The sequence below is a fragment of the Saccopteryx bilineata genome, chromosome 4 (assembly GCF_036850765.1).
Source record: "Saccopteryx bilineata isolate mSacBil1 chromosome 4, mSacBil1_pri_phased_curated, whole genome shotgun sequence".
NCBI lineage: Eukaryota > Metazoa > Chordata > Mammalia > Chiroptera > Emballonuridae > Saccopteryx > Saccopteryx bilineata.
Window position 1 is genome coordinate 94706315 of NC_089493.1, and position 16322 is coordinate 94722636.

Here is a 16322-nt window from a genome sequence, read left to right on the forward strand (position 1 = left end):
CCTGCCCCTCTATCCCCAGGGGTTCTCTCCCAACTTGTATAGAATAAAAAAACCAAAACCACTGCCTGCCTTGAGTCGTCGCTGTCTTCCCCTTTCACTGCCCCCATGCCCCACACCTGTTCCCCTCCAGTGCTTGGTCTCCGTGGGGAAAAGTGTAGAGTACCTCACAGAGGTGGGGCTGGGGCTCTGAGTAGAGAGGGAAAGACCAGAGAAGTGATAAACAGGCAGGGGCGGACTGAGAAGTCTCCAGGCCAGGGTGGGTGTCGTGTAGGATCTGGGCTGAGCTGCTGAAAAAGAGACCAAATGACAGGAACCAACAGCAGTGTATGTCCAGCTTTGGGGGTATGGTGGGATTGGAAGACCCCAATGTACCAGGAAGAGATCTGGGCAGCAGTGTGCTGCGTGGGTGGGTGGGTGGGTTTACACACAGGGAGGCTCACTAATGGTGGAATTAAGTGGTGTGCCATCCTGGCGGCACCATCAGTAGTCAGAAATCTCAACTGGAAAGTGGCCTGAAAGTGAGGAGAAGGGCTTATGGTGTGAGGACCAACAATTAAATTAATTGTAGCCCATAGGTGTACTACCAGATACTAGCTTAGCATTCAAGACTCCCACTCAAGAACCTCTTCCTCTGTGAAGCCCTTCCTATTGCCTTCCCCCAACTCATCCAAATGGAGGCCTCTCTCTTTGTGGCCCACTGCATCCTGAAAAGGTCTGTACCCTTGCACCTGACACACTTACTTGCACTTGTGTATTGACTTATCATCTCTGTCTGCAGCCCCATCTGTTCTATATATACGCACCTCCCCCAGGGGCAGGAGCTGTATCTTGATCACGTGTATAACCCCAGCCTGGGCACAGTGCCTGGCACCCAAGAGCTGCTCAATAAATGGCTGCTACCTTAATATATAAGCAGCTTAAGGGATGGAGGGTGAAGACACTTTGGTGAACCCTCTTGAGAATTCATCCCAGATCTCCACATACCCAAATGTCATCACGTGTGGCATACAACTCCCAGGCAATTGCTCACTTCCCCTGGTCTCACTAGGGAGTGACTAACATCTTGTTTCCTCAAGATCTGTGCTTGGCTTGGCCCCTCCCACAAGGAATCACGGGGCAGGGGGGTGGTAAATTGTAGGTACTAGGAAGATGCCTCTGGAATCAGTCCTTCAGCACGTGTCCCCACTGGGCAACCCTGTCTTCAGGGGCTTGGTTTTGTGACCAGGATGTGAGATTGTGCCTGAAGTAACTGTGTCCCTGTCCTTGTGTCTCTCTGCTAAAAACTATCTGGGACACTGAGCTTTATTCTCAGAGCTATGAGGTTCAGCGTGATTTTTAAGGAGCATGTCAGGATCTCCATTCTGTTGTATTTGGGTTGGTGAGACTGTATATGTGGTGTGACAAGTATAGCTCAATGCTCTTTTATACGTGCAAATATCCCTAACAAGTATGATGTGGAGAATGTTGTGAGATTGAGTATGTTTCCCTTTGTGTATCTGCAGGGCTATAACTGTCGTGGTGTCACAGTGGGTTTATGTGCTAGCATCTGTGCGTGTCAAGATATGTGTGAGCCTGTGAGTCGTGGGTGTGTATCTCCATCATTTCCCGGTGTGAATGTGTGCACGCACATGCACTGCCACAATGTGGCATCTCTGTGATGCTGGCTGTGGGTGTGGTGTGAAGGAGAAGATGTGTGTCACTGTGTCTGTGCGGGTCCTGCCTCTGAGCCACCCTCAGCCCACCCTCCCCCCCAGTTCTGTGGCTCCCTCCCAGGCAGTGGCCCTGCCCCTCCCCTCCTCTCCCTCCCAACTGGTCTCTGCAGGGTGGGGGGGAGGAAGAGAGGGAGCTGGTGCTGCCACCCCCCCTTCCAATCCAGGCCCCATAAATAGCAGCAGAGCCAGAGCCGGAGCTGGCACCAGCGGCTGGAGCAGCAAGGGAGTCAGGGCCAGGGCCAGAGCCGAAGAGGGGAACCCCCAACTAAAGCCCAGGTGAGCCTCCCCTTCCTCCTCAGCCTAGCTCAGCCCCGCCCAGTCCAGCCTGGTCCAGTCCTCTGTAACAACATCCCCCCCAACCCCCAGAGAAACCTCCGGTTCTGTCCGATCCCCTCGCTACCACATGACCTTGCCCATTTCATAGGCTAAGCCGGGAGACTCATGGCTGGAAGGCAGAGTGCCCCACAACCCAGACCCTCCCTCACAGATCCAGAAAGGCACACATTATGGGGAGGGATACCCAGCCAGAGAAGGGTCCCAGTTCTGAGGGAGGTACCTACAGGGACTGTCACACCCTCCTGGAGACAAACACACAACGAGGAGACAGACACACAGGGTGGGAGCATTCAAACACACTAATGCGCACTCACTGGGAGAAGCACAACATGAGATCAGACAGCCTCACCCTGCGACGTGGACAGATACAGACAGATGAACTGACCAGCCATGAACTCGGGCCAGCATACCCCTTCCTGCTGCTGCCCAAGGCTTGGTACCACTGCTGGGGGAGGGTGGCGTGCGTGCATCCCACGGGCAGCATGGAGGGGGCTGCAGCTCCCCAAAAATCTCGTCGCTAAGAGACAGTGCCAGTGCTGCCAAGAAGTGTGAGAACAGGGGAGGTAGGGAGGAAAGAGAGAGTTGTCATAGTGGGAGCCCCTGCCAGGAACCTGGAGGAGCTTTCAGCAGGAATGAGGCTCTGCCTCTAACTCCCCAAGCCCAGCATTCTCCCTCCCATCAGCCAAGTAGAAGGTGAGTGGGGGGAGGTAAATAGGGACAGCCCCCAGAGCACCTTCCACAATGCCTACCCCTGCCCACTGCAGCTCCATTCCTGAGGCCCATCCTCTTCGGACTTCTCGGGGCCGGAGCACCCCCTCCCCATCCCCCTTTCCCCAGTTCATCTCCCTGGTGCCAAGACTGAGTGCAGCGCTGGCTCAAACATCAGTTGGGAAATAGCAGAAGGTGCTGAGGCAGCAAAAAGTGTGGATCAATCAATAGCCTAGGAGCCAAGACTGCCAGGAACCCCCCCCCCCGCCCCTGCAACCCCCTAGCCCTGTCCAGCCCTACCCATGCATACTAGGCCAGAAGGGGTGACAGAAACACAAAGCTGTGCAGAATTGGGAGGCTCAAGTCCTCTGTCCTCTTCTGCTCAGAGCCCCAGGGGAAACGAAGCCCAGAAAGGGCAGGGAAACAGGAGGTCCGTGAGGTCCGGGCCTCAGGAAGCAGAACAAAGGAGGGTGAGACCCAGGTTTCCAGAAGATAAATACCCCTCCCCTGGCAGGGGTTCCCTTTCCAGTGTCCCGGCCATCTGCTCTGTCCTTGCAGTGACATGTCGGACCCTGAGATGGGATGGGTGCCTGAGCCCCCAGCCATGACACTGGGGGCCTCGCGGGTGGAGCTTCGGGTATCCTGCCATGGCCTCTTGGACCGAGACACACTCACCAAGCCCCACCCCTGCGTGCTGCTCAAGGTCTACTCTGATGAGCAGTGGGTGGAGGTGAGAGTGGGCTCAGGAGCTTGGTCTTTCCTTCACTAACCTCCTGGCCCGGGAAAGGAGGCTGGGGGAGGGGGGAGGGGGCAGAGGAGGAGGGGAGGGTGGAACAAAAACCTAAGAGGGGAATGTGAGGGGCCTCTTCTAGGCTGTGAGTAATGGTGGTGAAAGGCATGCCATCCTTACAAACACAAACCATTTTACGTTTTCTAAAGCCCAGAGTCTCAGAGGGTCCTGAGATGGCCCCACAGGCAGGGGCACTGATCCCTAACGCCTTATGAGAGTTCCAGAGGGCTGATGGTCTAGTGAGCTAGAGGTACCCTGAGCTCAGGCGTTCAGCCCAGGGCGGGAAGAGCTAGTCCCTGGGGGGTGCAAACCCAAGGAAAGCTGGCCTGATGCGTGGCCCAGGGGACTGCACCTGGGTTCCCAGAGGGCCTCCACCCTCCTGCCACAGGTGGAGCGCACGGAGGTGCTGCGCTCCTGCTCCAACCCCGTCTTCTCCCGGGTGCTGGCCCTTGAATACTTTTTTGAGGAAAAGCAGCCCCTGCAGTTCCATGTGTTTGATGCTGAGGATGGAGCCACCAGCCCCAGCAATGACACCTTCCTTGGCTCTACAGAGTGCACCTTGGGCCAGGTCTGCATTCCCACTTCACCCCACCCCCATCAGCTTCTGTCTCTGAATCCAAAATAAAAGAGCATGAACTCTGGAGCTAGCTTATTACAGGCTTGGACCTCCAACCCCACCATTCACTGACTGTGCAGCCTTGGGCAAGATACTTCACCTCTCTGAGCCTTAGCTTCCTCATCTTAGCAATAATAGGGGGTTACAGTGCCTACCTTAAGGCTGCTGTGGAAATTAAGTCCAACCCTAGCCAAGTGGCACTTATGGCCCTATCCCTTAGACCCTGGCCAAGGGGCATCTCATCTGGGTCTCCCTCTACATCCATCTGCAGATTGTGTCACAAACCAAGGTCACTAAGCCATTACTGCTGAAGAATGGGAAGACTGCGGGCAAGTCCACCATCACGGTAGGCAAGGTCCCCTGTATTCACCCTTGGCCAGGGCATTCTTTGCCCCTGCATGGACATCCATGGTGATATCATACCCAGGACTGGCCCCCCTCTAAGGGAAAGGGTGGCCCCTGTGGTAAGGAAGTAGGGGGGAATCCTGCCACTTGTGTTCCCCTTGCAGATCGTGGCCGAGGAGGTGTCTGGCACCAATGACTATGTGCAGCTCACCTTCAGAGCCCACAAGCTGGACAACAAGGTTGAAACCCCAGAGTCCAGGCCCCCCACTCAAGACAAATCCCAGGGTCCCAACACTGCTCTGTTCTCGGTGTTAGCCACCTCCCCCTGCACACCTCACGAGGCTCATGGGTCTTTTCCCCTATGACCCCAGGATTTTTTCAGCAAGTCTGACCCTTTCATGGAGATCTATAAGACCAATGAGGACCAAAGTGACCAGCTGGTCTGGAGGACCGAGGTTGGTGCCTGGGGCTATGAGAAAGCAAGGAGGAAGAACAGAGTAGGGAAACCTAAATAGGAGGTGACTGGCTCTCTTGTGCCTTTCCAAGGTGGTGAAGAACAACCTGAACCCCAGCTGGGAGCCATTCCGCCTGTCCCTGCACTCCCTATGCAGCTGTGACATCAACCGGCCACTCAAGGTGAAGTCCCTGCCAAGCACGTGCAGCCTACTGAAGCATCCAGCCTCTGTCTGAAACCGTCCTCCTGAGTGTAGCAAGCTCCCTTCCTCTCCCCCATGAGATAAGATCTTCCCACTGTGAAGAACTGGTCACAACCCAATGTTCCTACATGTGTGCCTTTTATCAGAAGCCAAAGCCCCTGCCAGATTGAGCCAAAGAATGAAGTTCTTAGCAGATGGCCTCTCTGAGCAGGTTAAGTTCATCTTTTTGGGCTCAGGGAATGTTAGACCACTACCTTCTTGAGTCCTTCACCCTCCCCCAGGAACCACTGCAAACCATCCCTGACCCTGACCCCACCCCACCCCCTTCCTTCTCAGTTCCTGGTGTATGACTATGACTCAAGTGGGAAACATGACTTCATTGGAGAGTTCACTAGCACCTTCCAGGAGATGCAGGAAGGAACAGCAAATCCTGGACAAGAGGTACCACAAGACCCCCCCCTCAGGTGTCCTCCCCCAAGATCCCTGGGAAAATCCTAAGGGTGATGCTGAAGAGGTCACCATACATGATAGGAGGTGGAGAGAGTGGAAAGTCCCCATGCTCAGTCTGAGGACTGAGCCACAGAGGTCTTGTTCTGGGAGGCTCTGCTGAAGGGGGATAAGGGGTCACCTGAGGGAATTGTGACTGGGGGTTTTGGGGTTTGTGTGGTCTAGATGCAGTGGGACTGCATCAACCCTAAATATCGGGACAAGAAGAAGAACTACAAGAGCTCAGGGACCATAGTTCTGGCCCAGTGCACGGTAAATCCCAGGGCCAGCCTCAAGCCCCGCTCCAGCCCTATACCCTACTGCAGCCTCACATTCAACTTTTCCTTTGCTTCTGGGAACTAAAAACCCTTACCCTATACCACCTCCAACTTTGACCTCAAAAACTCTGGTTCCCCCACAGAAGCCCCACTTAGCTCTTTCCTCAAAGGACCATCCCTCCACCTTACCTCCCCTGCTTCCACCAGGTGGAAAAGGTGCACACCTTCCTGGATTACATCATGGGCGGCTGCCAGATCAGTTTCACGGTAAAGGCCCAGGGTATGGGGACACAGGCAAGAGGGAGGAGCTAAGCCCGTAGTGAATAGGAGTCCTGAATCCCTCTGCCTTGCTTAGGCCTCTCATGAGCCTAGCATTGTCCCTCTGTACGCCTCACCCTACCCCATGGTGACGCTACCTGTAGGCCTGCCCAGATTCACCTTAGTGCTCCCTACAGACACTAGTTCTGGCCTAGCTTCTCTGTTGGCTCTCAGGGATGCAGCAAGTCCTTTTTCCCACCTCCTCCAGGTGGCCATCGACTTCACTGCCTCCAATGGGGACCCAACGAGCAGCCAGTCCCTACACTGCCTCAGCCCCCGCCAACCCAACCACTACCTGCAGGCCCTGCGTGCAGTGGGAGGCATCTGCCAAGACTATGACAGGTAGAACAGGGGAGGTGAGGGTGAAGGAGAGACAGTCAGGGAGGCCTTGTCCAATGGACCCTACCGCTTTTTCTTCTCCCCAGTGATAAGCGGTTCCCAGCGTTTGGCTTTGGGGCTCGAATCCCTCCCAACTTCGAGGTAGGCTGGATCCCAAGAAAAGGGAGGAGATGGTGGGAGAGTGAGACAGAAAGAAATGATCCCCATGCTATTCTTGCTTTACCCTCACAGGTGTCCCATGACTTTGCTATCAACTTTGACCCGGAAAATCCGGAATGTGAAGGTAAGAGGGGAGGTTCCCACCAGCCCCGCCTTCCCCCATACACTTTGCTGCACACTCCTGCACACCCCATGCCAGAGCACAGATTGCGTTCTCATGGGCCCAGCTCCCTGTTCCTTTACCCATGCAGCACCTGTCTTCATTTGGTAAGACTTCCAGACCCTGGCCCATGATCTACCCACCTAACTGCCCCAGTGCCTGGAACATCCAACTCTCCTACTTACTAAGAAACTAGGTGGGGGGGGGCACTTCCTTGCTTTAAGGGGTGTCAGGAAGAACTCCCTGCTAATCATTGACAGCCTCACCTCTGCCCACAGAGATCTCGGGGGTCATCACCTCCTACCGCCGTTGCCTGCCCCAGATCCAGCTCTATGGCCCCACCAACGTGGCCCCCATCATCAACCGTGTGGCAGAACCAGCCCAGCGGGAGCAGAGCACCCACCAAGCCACGGTGAGAGAAAGCAGGCAACCAGGCTATGACTGGGTATCCTCGGGTGAGGCCAGGGTTAGGGCCTGGTTTTGGGGCAGATGCCAATGCCCGTCCACCCTTTCACCTTCCCTCAGAAGTACTCGGTGCTGCTGGTGCTCACAGACGGCGTGGTGAGCGATATGGCTGAGACCCGCACCGCCATAGTGCGCGCCTCCCGCCTGCCAATGTCCATCATCATAGTGGGAGTGGGCAATGCTGACTTCTCCGACATGAGGCTGCTGGATGGCGACGACGGTCCCTTGCGCTGCCCTCGAGGGGTGCCCGCAGCCCGCGACATCGTCCAGTTCGTGCCCTTCCGGGACTTCAAGGATGTGAGTGTCCGAGGCCCCTTCCCAGAAGGACTCCTCAGCGCTTCATACCCCATGGTTCTTCCGCCATGTCGGTGTCTGGAAAGGGTGCCCAGCGGGCCACTCTGAAGCCCCTCCCCTTCCACCTGGCCCCGCCCATTACGCTCGGGTTCCTAAGCAGTGTGTGTGTGTGTGTGTGTGTGTGTGTGTGTGTGTGTGTGTGTGTGTGAGAGAGAGAGAGAGAGAGAGAGAGGGGGGGGGGGGGACAGACAGACAGGAAGAGAGAGAGAGATGAGAAGCATCAATTTTTCATTGCAGTTCCTTGGTTGTTCATTGATTGCTTTCTCATATGTGCCTTGACCAGGGGGCTATAGCAGAGCAAGTGACCCCTTGCTCAAGCCAGCGACCCCGCACTCAAGCCCGCGATCTCAGGGTTTTGAGACCTCTGTGTCCCAGTCCAATGCTCTATTCACTGAGCCACCGTCTAGTTAGACAAGGGTTCCTAATAACTTTCCACCCCCTTACGCCCTCCCGCAGGCTGCACCCTCTGCGCTGGCAAAGTGCGTCCTGGCTGAGGTGCCGCGACAGGTGGTGGAGTACTACGCCAGCCAGGGCATCAGCCCGGGAGTGCCCAGGGCCGGCACACCGGCTACGACCCCCAGCTCTAGCCCATGACTGCCTCCAACCGGACCAACACTCCCTCAGTCTCTCAGTGAGTCCTGAGAGCCCAAAGAGTGGACACTGGGGTGCAAGGTGGGGCTTGGTGGAGCACCTTGGCCAGGTGTAGTATAGAGGAGGGTGCTTATAACTATCCCATCCTCTCCCAGGTGCCTGTCCAGACTCCTGTGACTTGAGTGACAGTGCCTCTCCCTCTTGGATCAGCTGTGCCCCCCCGTGTCCTGGAAGTGAGTGGAGAGCCCTGCCCCATCTTTCCAGGCCCCAGCATCAGCCTTGTGGCCCCTCAATGACTCTGTTCAGTGATCCTGACTTTCCAGCCATCAATAAAGGGAACCCTTCCTAGTTCCTCAGACTCTACCCATCATGTCTCAGTTATCCACTGGGCAGTCTGTAGCACCCACAAACACCATTAAGAAATGATGACCAGCACCTTTTGAGAAGGATCAGCATTCACCAGGCAACCAGATGTCTGTACAATTTCACCCCAAATATTTACCAAAGAGAACTAAGGGGCCCCCATCCTCCTCATCTCCCACTCCCAGGGGGTCCAGACACCATGGGGGTTAATTAATAAGGAAGGAGAGGTAATAAGGGGCTGTCAAGGGCAGGATAATGCCTTTTACAGCTGTCTCCAGAGAAGCCCAGCTGAGTTCCCAGGGGCTGAACTTCAGCCCCCACACAGCTGTGGGGTGAGGCCCAGAAGAAGTGTGTGGGCACTGAAGGAGGGCAGCTGGTCTGCCAGTGAATTAGGAATACAGAGGGGGCATCTCAGGTCTGCGCCACCTGGTTTTCCTGGTTGTGTGAATGTGTATGTGTGTTCATGCACTGCACATCCCTGATTCTCCATGAGTGTGGCCTTAATGGTTCAGGAAGTCCAGCTATGTATTCTCAATAACATTAACAATAGCAGTACACTTTATTGTTTAGCTAAAGAAGAACCAGGAGGCCTGGAACTTGAGCCCAGACCCATTTGACCAAAGTTCCCATGCTCTTTTTTTTTTTTTTTTGTATTTTTCTGGATCCACCCGGCACGCCCATCAGGGGCGACGCTCTGCCCCTCCGGGGCGTCGCTCTGCCGCGACCAGAGCCACTCTAGCGCCTGGGGCAGAGGCCAAGGAGCCATCCCCAGCGCCCGGGCCATCTTTGCTCCAATGGAGCCTTGGCTGCGGGAGGGGAAGAGAGAGACAGAGGAAGGAGGGGGGGGGTGGAGAAGCAAATGGGCGCTTCTCCTATGTGCCCTGGCCGGGAATCGAACCCGGGTCCCCCGCACGCCAGGCCAACGCTCTACCGCTGAGCCAACCGGCCAGGGCCAGTTCCCACGCTCTTAATCACTAGTGTACAACTTCTGTGTGGGATGTATCTGTGTGATCCTTATCTTGTGACCCAGGTGTAAGTATCTGTGGCCTGTGTGTATGAGTGTAGGTGCCTGTGGATGGGCATCTCTGCCTATCGTGTGTGCCTCAACCAATCAAGTAAAGTGTAAAAGATCAGCAGTGGGTCTGGATTGCAGCTCCAGATAACAGGCAAGACTTGGGAGATTCAGAGTGAGGGAAGAAAACCTGGGCACCTGGAGGAACCCTCCATGCTCCAGTCCCTCCCCTCAATGATGTGTATGGAGAGCATGAAGGAAGAGGGGCTAAAGGTGCTGTGAACCAGCCACAGCCAGAGAGGTTAGCCAGTAACCAATAACCATTGATGGAAGGGGGAGAAAAGAGAAAGAAATTCCAGGGAAGATGGAAGAGAGGCTGCCCATTGCAGGCTCCTGGAGGAAGGATGAACTGGGGAAGAGAGAAGGGGGGGACAAGAACTGGGATGGGAAGAGACAGCTGGAGAGGGGGTGGATAGAAGGAGCTATAAAGGAAGAAAGACACATGGGAGCCTCTTCCCCCTACCCGACTGCTTCTCCCTGTTTATTACGTCCATCAGAGGACCTGTGACAGTAGCTGGTGAGGTTGCTGCTCCCAGTTCAATGCCTCTGATTTGCCCAGATCCCCCATCCACTCTCACCATAGGCTGCTGAAGCAGAGGGCTGGATTACCATGGCAACTCCGAGACCTCAGGATAGCTACAGACATTCCTGGCCCCGGCACTGATGCTCCTGGGCTTCTATGAATGGTGGTGGGAGGTAGGCTCCATCTGGCTCTATCCCCACTCCTCCACCCCATTTTCATTGGATCTCCAGAACTGAAATGTGGGGGCCCAGGTGGGGGCTTCTCAGTCAGTTTCTTTCTCTTTCTCTCTCTCTTTCACTGTCTTTCTCTCTCTTTACCCCTCCTTTCCTCCCCCCCCCCACAAGTCTGGAGCAAGGATAAAGAATGAACTCTTCTAAAATCACAGGAACGTTAGCCAGTAAAGTTCTGCCTGGACTTCAAGTTTTATTCACAAAAGCTGCATTCTCTCAGCTCCTTGTCATGCTGGGGAGAGTCTCACTTCAGCTCTCAGAAAGGCAGGAGATAGCAGGGTCACCTTATGTAGGTCTGGAGGTCAAGGCAGCCTTCAGGGAGCAGCAGAGGACCAGTGCATGGGCTCATCCACTGCCTAGGCTGCAGCCAGGAAGCTGGAGCAAGACAGGAAGTCCCTTTGGCGAGGCTGTCTTGGGAGACCATTGGACTCCCACATTAAGGAGATACCAGAACTGGAGAGGCATCAGAAGTCATCGATACAAATGAGTAGATGAGGTAACCAAGACTCAGGGAGCAAATGATTTACTCAAGATTCCAGAGGTACCCTGTGGCAGAGCTGGGACTAGCACCCAAGTCTCCAGACTACTGCCCACGGTCCTCTCTCAGCCCACACTAACCACCCCCAGAGCTCCTCAGGCCTTTGCAGCTCTGAGCACTGGAGGCCATTGGGTTGGATAAGAGGAAGTAAGCTTCAGATAAAGTTCCTAGTCTCTCTTGCTCCGGGGAATTAAAATCTTGAAAATGCAATAGTCCTAAATGGGGAGGTTACAAGCCCCAGAATGAAAATACAGCCTTATTATTACTTACCACCTAATGCACTACAGGTTGAAAACCTTTAATTAAAATCTAAACTGAGGAAGAAGCTGTACCACTCCCTCACCTCCCATGCACTGTGTCATCGAGCCATCATCCATTCCCCCCACCACCACCCACCCACACACACACACACACACACAGTGCCTGGCCCTGGCTCCTGCAGATCTCAGTATCCTGACCAGGTAGATTTGGGCAAAGGTCAGAGGTTTTCTGTGTATAGCGTGGTTGAGGGGAAGAGAACCTCTCCCAGAAAATTACCATCATCTAACCTCGGAACATGCCTTGAGGGTCCAGGAAGTATGTCGATATTGCTGTGGCCATACAAAGGAGTGTGTAGCACCTGAAGGCGCTAAGTAACCACCTAGTGAACGGTACAGCTGCCTCTTGGATGGTGCCCCACCACCACCACCTATTCCACCACTCCATGGCCCCAAGCGGCTCAGAGGAAGAAGTAGGAGTGGTCCCCGGACCCAGGGCCGCTGGAGGACAGCCGGTCGCAACGAGCCTTGTACAGGTCTCGCTCCCTGGCCAGGCGGGCCACCTCGGCCCGCAGCGCGTCCAGCTGGACAGCCAGGCGGGCACGCTCCGCCTCCAGCCCGCGCCGCTGCTGCAGCCGCTTGGAGCGACAGGCCTGCGCGTACCCGCGGTTCTTCAACGTGCGGCGCCTCTGCTTCAGCCGCAGCGCCTCGTCGCGCGCGCAGCCCCGCAGCTGTCGGTTTAACTCCCGCACAGACATCGACACCAGCGCCGCGTCGGAAAACCGCTCGGCCAGCTGCAGAGGGAGCAGGCAGAGACAGGGCAAGGTCCCACCGGCTCCTCACTCAAGCCCCAAAGCTAGGCTGGCCCCGCCCCCAGAAAGGTCCCGCCTCCGGCTCTCGACTTTCCCTGAATGTTCGCCCTACCACTGGTTCTATCTCGGAGTCCAAACCCCGTCCCACGTCCCAACACTTCCAGCCCCGCCTCGGTCCTAGCCAGGGAACTCACGCCCCTTTGGACCCGCCCGGCGCTGCAGGCCCGGCCCACCTCCCCACAGTCAGGCGAGCCAGGTCTGCACTGAACCCGGCGGCACCACTGAGCTGTCCTTAGAATCCGTCTCCGGGCCCACAGGTCTCCAGGGGAACCTCGCCCTGATACACCCCGCCTTTCCAACACACCTGGCTCTACTGTCCTGAAGGCCGCAACCCCGTGACCCTCAAAGGATTTGGATTACATCCTAATGCCCTCAACACCCCCATCTGTGTCTATAATTAATAGGATGAATCCCAATCCTTTCTGAGAAGGTTGGGGGCTGGGGAGGAACGATGTCTTGAAAAGGCCAACCTTATTAGCGTTCACACAGTCTTAACTCCGCTCCATTCCACTCACAACTCTCCCTGTTTAACACACACGGTCTGTTTACCTCCTGGTAATCGCCTTCTCCCCAATGCCCTTTAATTCTCAACTCTCCCTTCTCTGTCCTCTTCTAACTTGATCTTTTCCTTCCTCCTGGATCAGCCTATTCATTTCTCTCCATTTGGAGAAAAAGGAGGGAGCAGAAGGTTGTATACTCTGATTTCTTTCAAGGGCCCCTCTTCTCTTCTCCTGCCCTCTGTCTCTCTACCAGTCCAGGAGCTCCTTCCCTCACCCTGTCTCCCCTCAAACCAGCTCACTGATCACTCACCTGGGCATGCTGGGCTCCTGTCTCCTCTGGGCTTTCTGGGTAGTAGCAGTGGGGTCCCTCAACAGGGACTGGGCTCTGACCTTGCAGCAGCTCCACAGCCTCTTCAGGACTCAGCCCCAGTGCCTCTCCAGCCCCCAGCTGCTGCTGCAGGGTGGCCAGCCAGTACAGCTCCTCCAGGCCTGGCCGGGGGCCTTCAGTGGTACCCGCCATGCCTGGCTCACTGAATGTGGGTGAAGGAGGCACTGAGCTGTAAGGTGTGGAGCCCAGTGAGGCTGTGAGGGGGCCAGATCTTCCCTCAGAAGGTTCCCGCTTTACCTCAAACTTCATCAAGTCAAAGTCATTGACATATTCCATGGCCAGGGGGCTGGGAGGCAGTGCCATTCTGGGGCTAGATTGGGAGGGGCACACCTGCAAAAAAGAGCAGATGTTTGGAACACTTGGAGGCTGCCTGCCAGCTTCCTTCACCAAAACCTTCTCCCCGAAAGCCCAAGGGCCCTGGAGCCCGAATTGTGAAAAGCCGGGGTGATGGCGCAGCCCTGTTCCCCACATAGTCACCTCTGGACTGGGGGCCAACTTTCCAGGTGGCAGGGGCTCCTGACCAGGGGCAAGCAGCTTAAAGGCCTGAATGAGGAAGAGGCTAGTACAGCCTCTGGCCCCACTGGTGCCTCTGAGATCTGTGGTAAACAAGAGGAATATGGCAGTGCTCCATAGTGCTGGAACGTGCTGAGACGCTCTGTCATCTCAGGGGCACCATTCTATTTCCAAGCAATTAAAAAAATTTGCTTAATTAACTGTGACAGAGTATGTGTATATTTTAGGAAAATGGAAAGCATGTATGCTGTGAATTTTGATATATACATAAGGTTAACTTACTATTGTACTTCTCTATCAGAGCACACAAGCCAATGCCTTGCATATGGAAGACCCTTACTGTGCATCTATTCTATGGATTAATCAATCAGGGAATCCCTTTTATAAGAATGAGAGACTCTCCAAGGAAAATACAAAGGTCCTAGGATCAGTTTTAGAAAGATCAGGACTGAGTGGCACAACTTTCCCCAAGGCCAATCTCTCCAAGGGGAACTGACCGAGACTGTTTTTCCTCCTTCCATTCAGACCCCCCACCCATGTTTTGTGCACTCGAGCAGATCACCTTCCCCGTTGTGACACCAGTTTCTGCTTCTGTTCAGTGAAGGCAGTTAGACTTTAATATGTTCCAAAGAGTGATCTGTGAAACATTAAGTCTGAGAAATACCCAGGAACAGGTCTCCGCTCAGATAGTTTGGGGAAATGCTGCCTCCCATCCCCACCTCTTGCACATTCACAGAGCACAGCAGCATATTACATTAATCTGAGAAGTCCTTCAGTAACCATTTGTTCAACTTCAACACAGAGTACCAAACTTTATGTCACCAAGGAGCTCTCCTCCCTGTAATTAATCATGGGGCATGTGCTCACCTGAAGAACCTCTGGCTAGATGACCTCAGAGAGTCTTCCCAGCCTGAAAGTCCTAAGCCCTAGCGCAGGTCCCAGCTTTAGTGTCCACACCCATAGCCTTAGAAGGGGCAAAGCAGGGAGTGCTCATCCCCAAGCCTTCGAGTCTGGCTCCTTCTTGATGCCCCAAACTTGGGTATCCCTCTTTCCCACCACATGTCAGACCCCAGGCTCTGCCCAAAGAGGCAGGAGGAAGGACAAGGGCTGGCTCTCTTCCTGTACAAAGGAAGGGCTATTGCCCTATCTGTTGAGCTCCTCACCTTGACTGGACAGAGGAGATAGGAACAAAGACACAGATTGAAAGAACTAATAAGAAGATGGTGAGACACTGTTAGGTGTCCAGAGAGAATTAGATGAAGAGGTGAGGAGGCTTGTTTGTCTTTCTGATGTGATAGCAGTGAGGGACATAAAGCCAGTCAGGGTGGAAGTGGGGTAGGGGACTAAGTGTGAGGATTCCTGAAAATAGACAACAGAGAGCAGACAGCAGGTATCGGAGAAGGGGGCTCGGGGAAGGCCCAGGGCATACTCACCTAAGGGATGGCAGAGGTGATGTGGTCAGTGTCAGCGCCAGGCAGGCACAGCTTCCCCAGAGACTGGAGGCCCCATTGAACAAGGCTTTGTGCCTCTGTGCTCAGAACTGGGGGCTGTGGGCACAGAGCCCACGGGGCACTCTTAAAGGGATAGCTCTCTGAGGTCATTTGTGGTCCTTAGGCCTTCAGCCAATGAGGAAAGGGGATCATTGCCTATCTCATTGGCCTGGGGGGGGGGGGACAAGAAGAAAGGACAAGTATGCCTGTTCTCAAGGAAGGAAAAAGGTTATCTTCTCCAACAAAGCTCCTCACTGACAGTCTGACTCACAGGTGCTCAGCTCCCTGAAGCAGACCAACATCTTCATGTGAACACAACACTCAGCCCGTGGGAACTGAAGGTCTGGGACTAGAAAAGAGAGCCAAACAAGCTCCCAGTGCCCTCACCCTGTCAATGTTTGGGGGGAGTACAAGCTCTTCCGAACGCTCTCTCACCTGGACTGTTGGGTGTCTCTGTTTACAGGAATCCTCACATTTCTGCCCCCTGCCTCACTCTACTATATCTAGCCTCATGACCCTCAAAGCTGTCACATCAGAAAGAGAAGCCATCTACTCCACGATGAATCTCCAGGTCTTGACCATTCAATCCTCAGTCTCCTCCACACTTGCTGACCCAGCCCCAGGACAGACAACTCGACTTAGGAGAAAGAGAAGAAGGGAGAATGGGAGACTCTGCTCCTTCCTTCCAGGCCACTATGGGATACTGAAATCTAATCACCATCAATCCATCTGAGACTTTTGTAACTGCCCTCATATGCCCTCTGCTTCCTTTCATCTTTTCCCTGTGTGTATCTCTACCCCTCTCTCTTCCTCTCTCACTCATCCTGGTTCCCAGATGGCTGGTGGGTGACCTACATCTTCAGCCTAATCCCCTAACACCTCTTAGAGTTATCATCCCTGAGTAGAAGTTGGAACAGGGATACTAGGAATTAGCTAAGGAGATGTTTAAACCTGTCTGAAGCTGTTTAAATAGGGTCTGGACTGGAACAGAACTCCAAGAGTCAAAAGCTATTTCTCTACATTCTGAGGCCACCCAAACGCTCCCATGAGGTTAACACAGTGGTTCTCAAACTTTTGAAGTCGGGCACATTTAAAATCCTACAAATAAGACCTGACCTGTGGTGGCGCAGTGAATAAAGCCTCGACCTGGAACACTGAGGTTCCCAGTTCGAAACCCTGGGCTTGCCCAGTCAAAGCACATATGGGAAGTTGGGAGTTGATGCTTCCTGCTCCTCCCCCCTTGTGTCTCCCTTCTCTCTCTCT

The 16322-nt window shown here is 54.5% G+C and overlaps 2 protein-coding genes across 3 annotated transcripts; one reads left to right on the forward strand and one right to left on the reverse strand.

Moving 5' to 3' along the window:
- Positions 1-1898: 1898 nt before the first annotated feature.
- CPNE6 (copine 6) lies at positions 1899-8676 on the forward strand. 2 transcript variants are annotated; one of them, XM_066277505.1, is made up of 17 exons: positions 1899-1988; positions 3315-3486; positions 3935-4114; positions 4434-4508; positions 4672-4746; positions 4879-4962; positions 5054-5143; positions 5500-5604; positions 5836-5922; positions 6135-6194; positions 6454-6587; positions 6671-6725; positions 6816-6867; positions 7182-7315; positions 7429-7665; positions 8179-8353; positions 8469-8676. In XM_066277505.1, exons 2-16 carry the CDS (start codon positions 3319-3321, stop codon positions 8314-8316), a joined length of 1674 nt encoding a protein of 557 aa, XP_066133602.1. In that variant the 5' UTR covers positions 1899-1988; positions 3315-3318; the 3' UTR covers positions 8317-8353; positions 8469-8676. The 2 variants fall into 2 exon arrangements, with proteins under 2 accessions (XP_066133602.1, XP_066133604.1); XM_066277507.1 differs by having other exon boundaries at positions 1918-1988; positions 3271-3486.
- Positions 8677-10674: 1998 nt separating this feature from the next.
- Positions 10675-15865, reverse strand: NRL (neural retina leucine zipper). Its single transcript, XM_066277508.1, has 3 exons — positions 15003-15865; positions 12979-13386; positions 10675-12090 (listed from the first exon to the last, which is right to left on the reverse strand). Exons 2-3 carry the CDS (start codon positions 13357-13359, stop codon positions 11758-11760), a joined length of 714 nt encoding a protein of 237 aa, XP_066133605.1. The 5' UTR covers positions 13360-13386; positions 15003-15865; the 3' UTR covers positions 10675-11757.
- Positions 15866-16322: the final 457 nt, after the last annotated feature.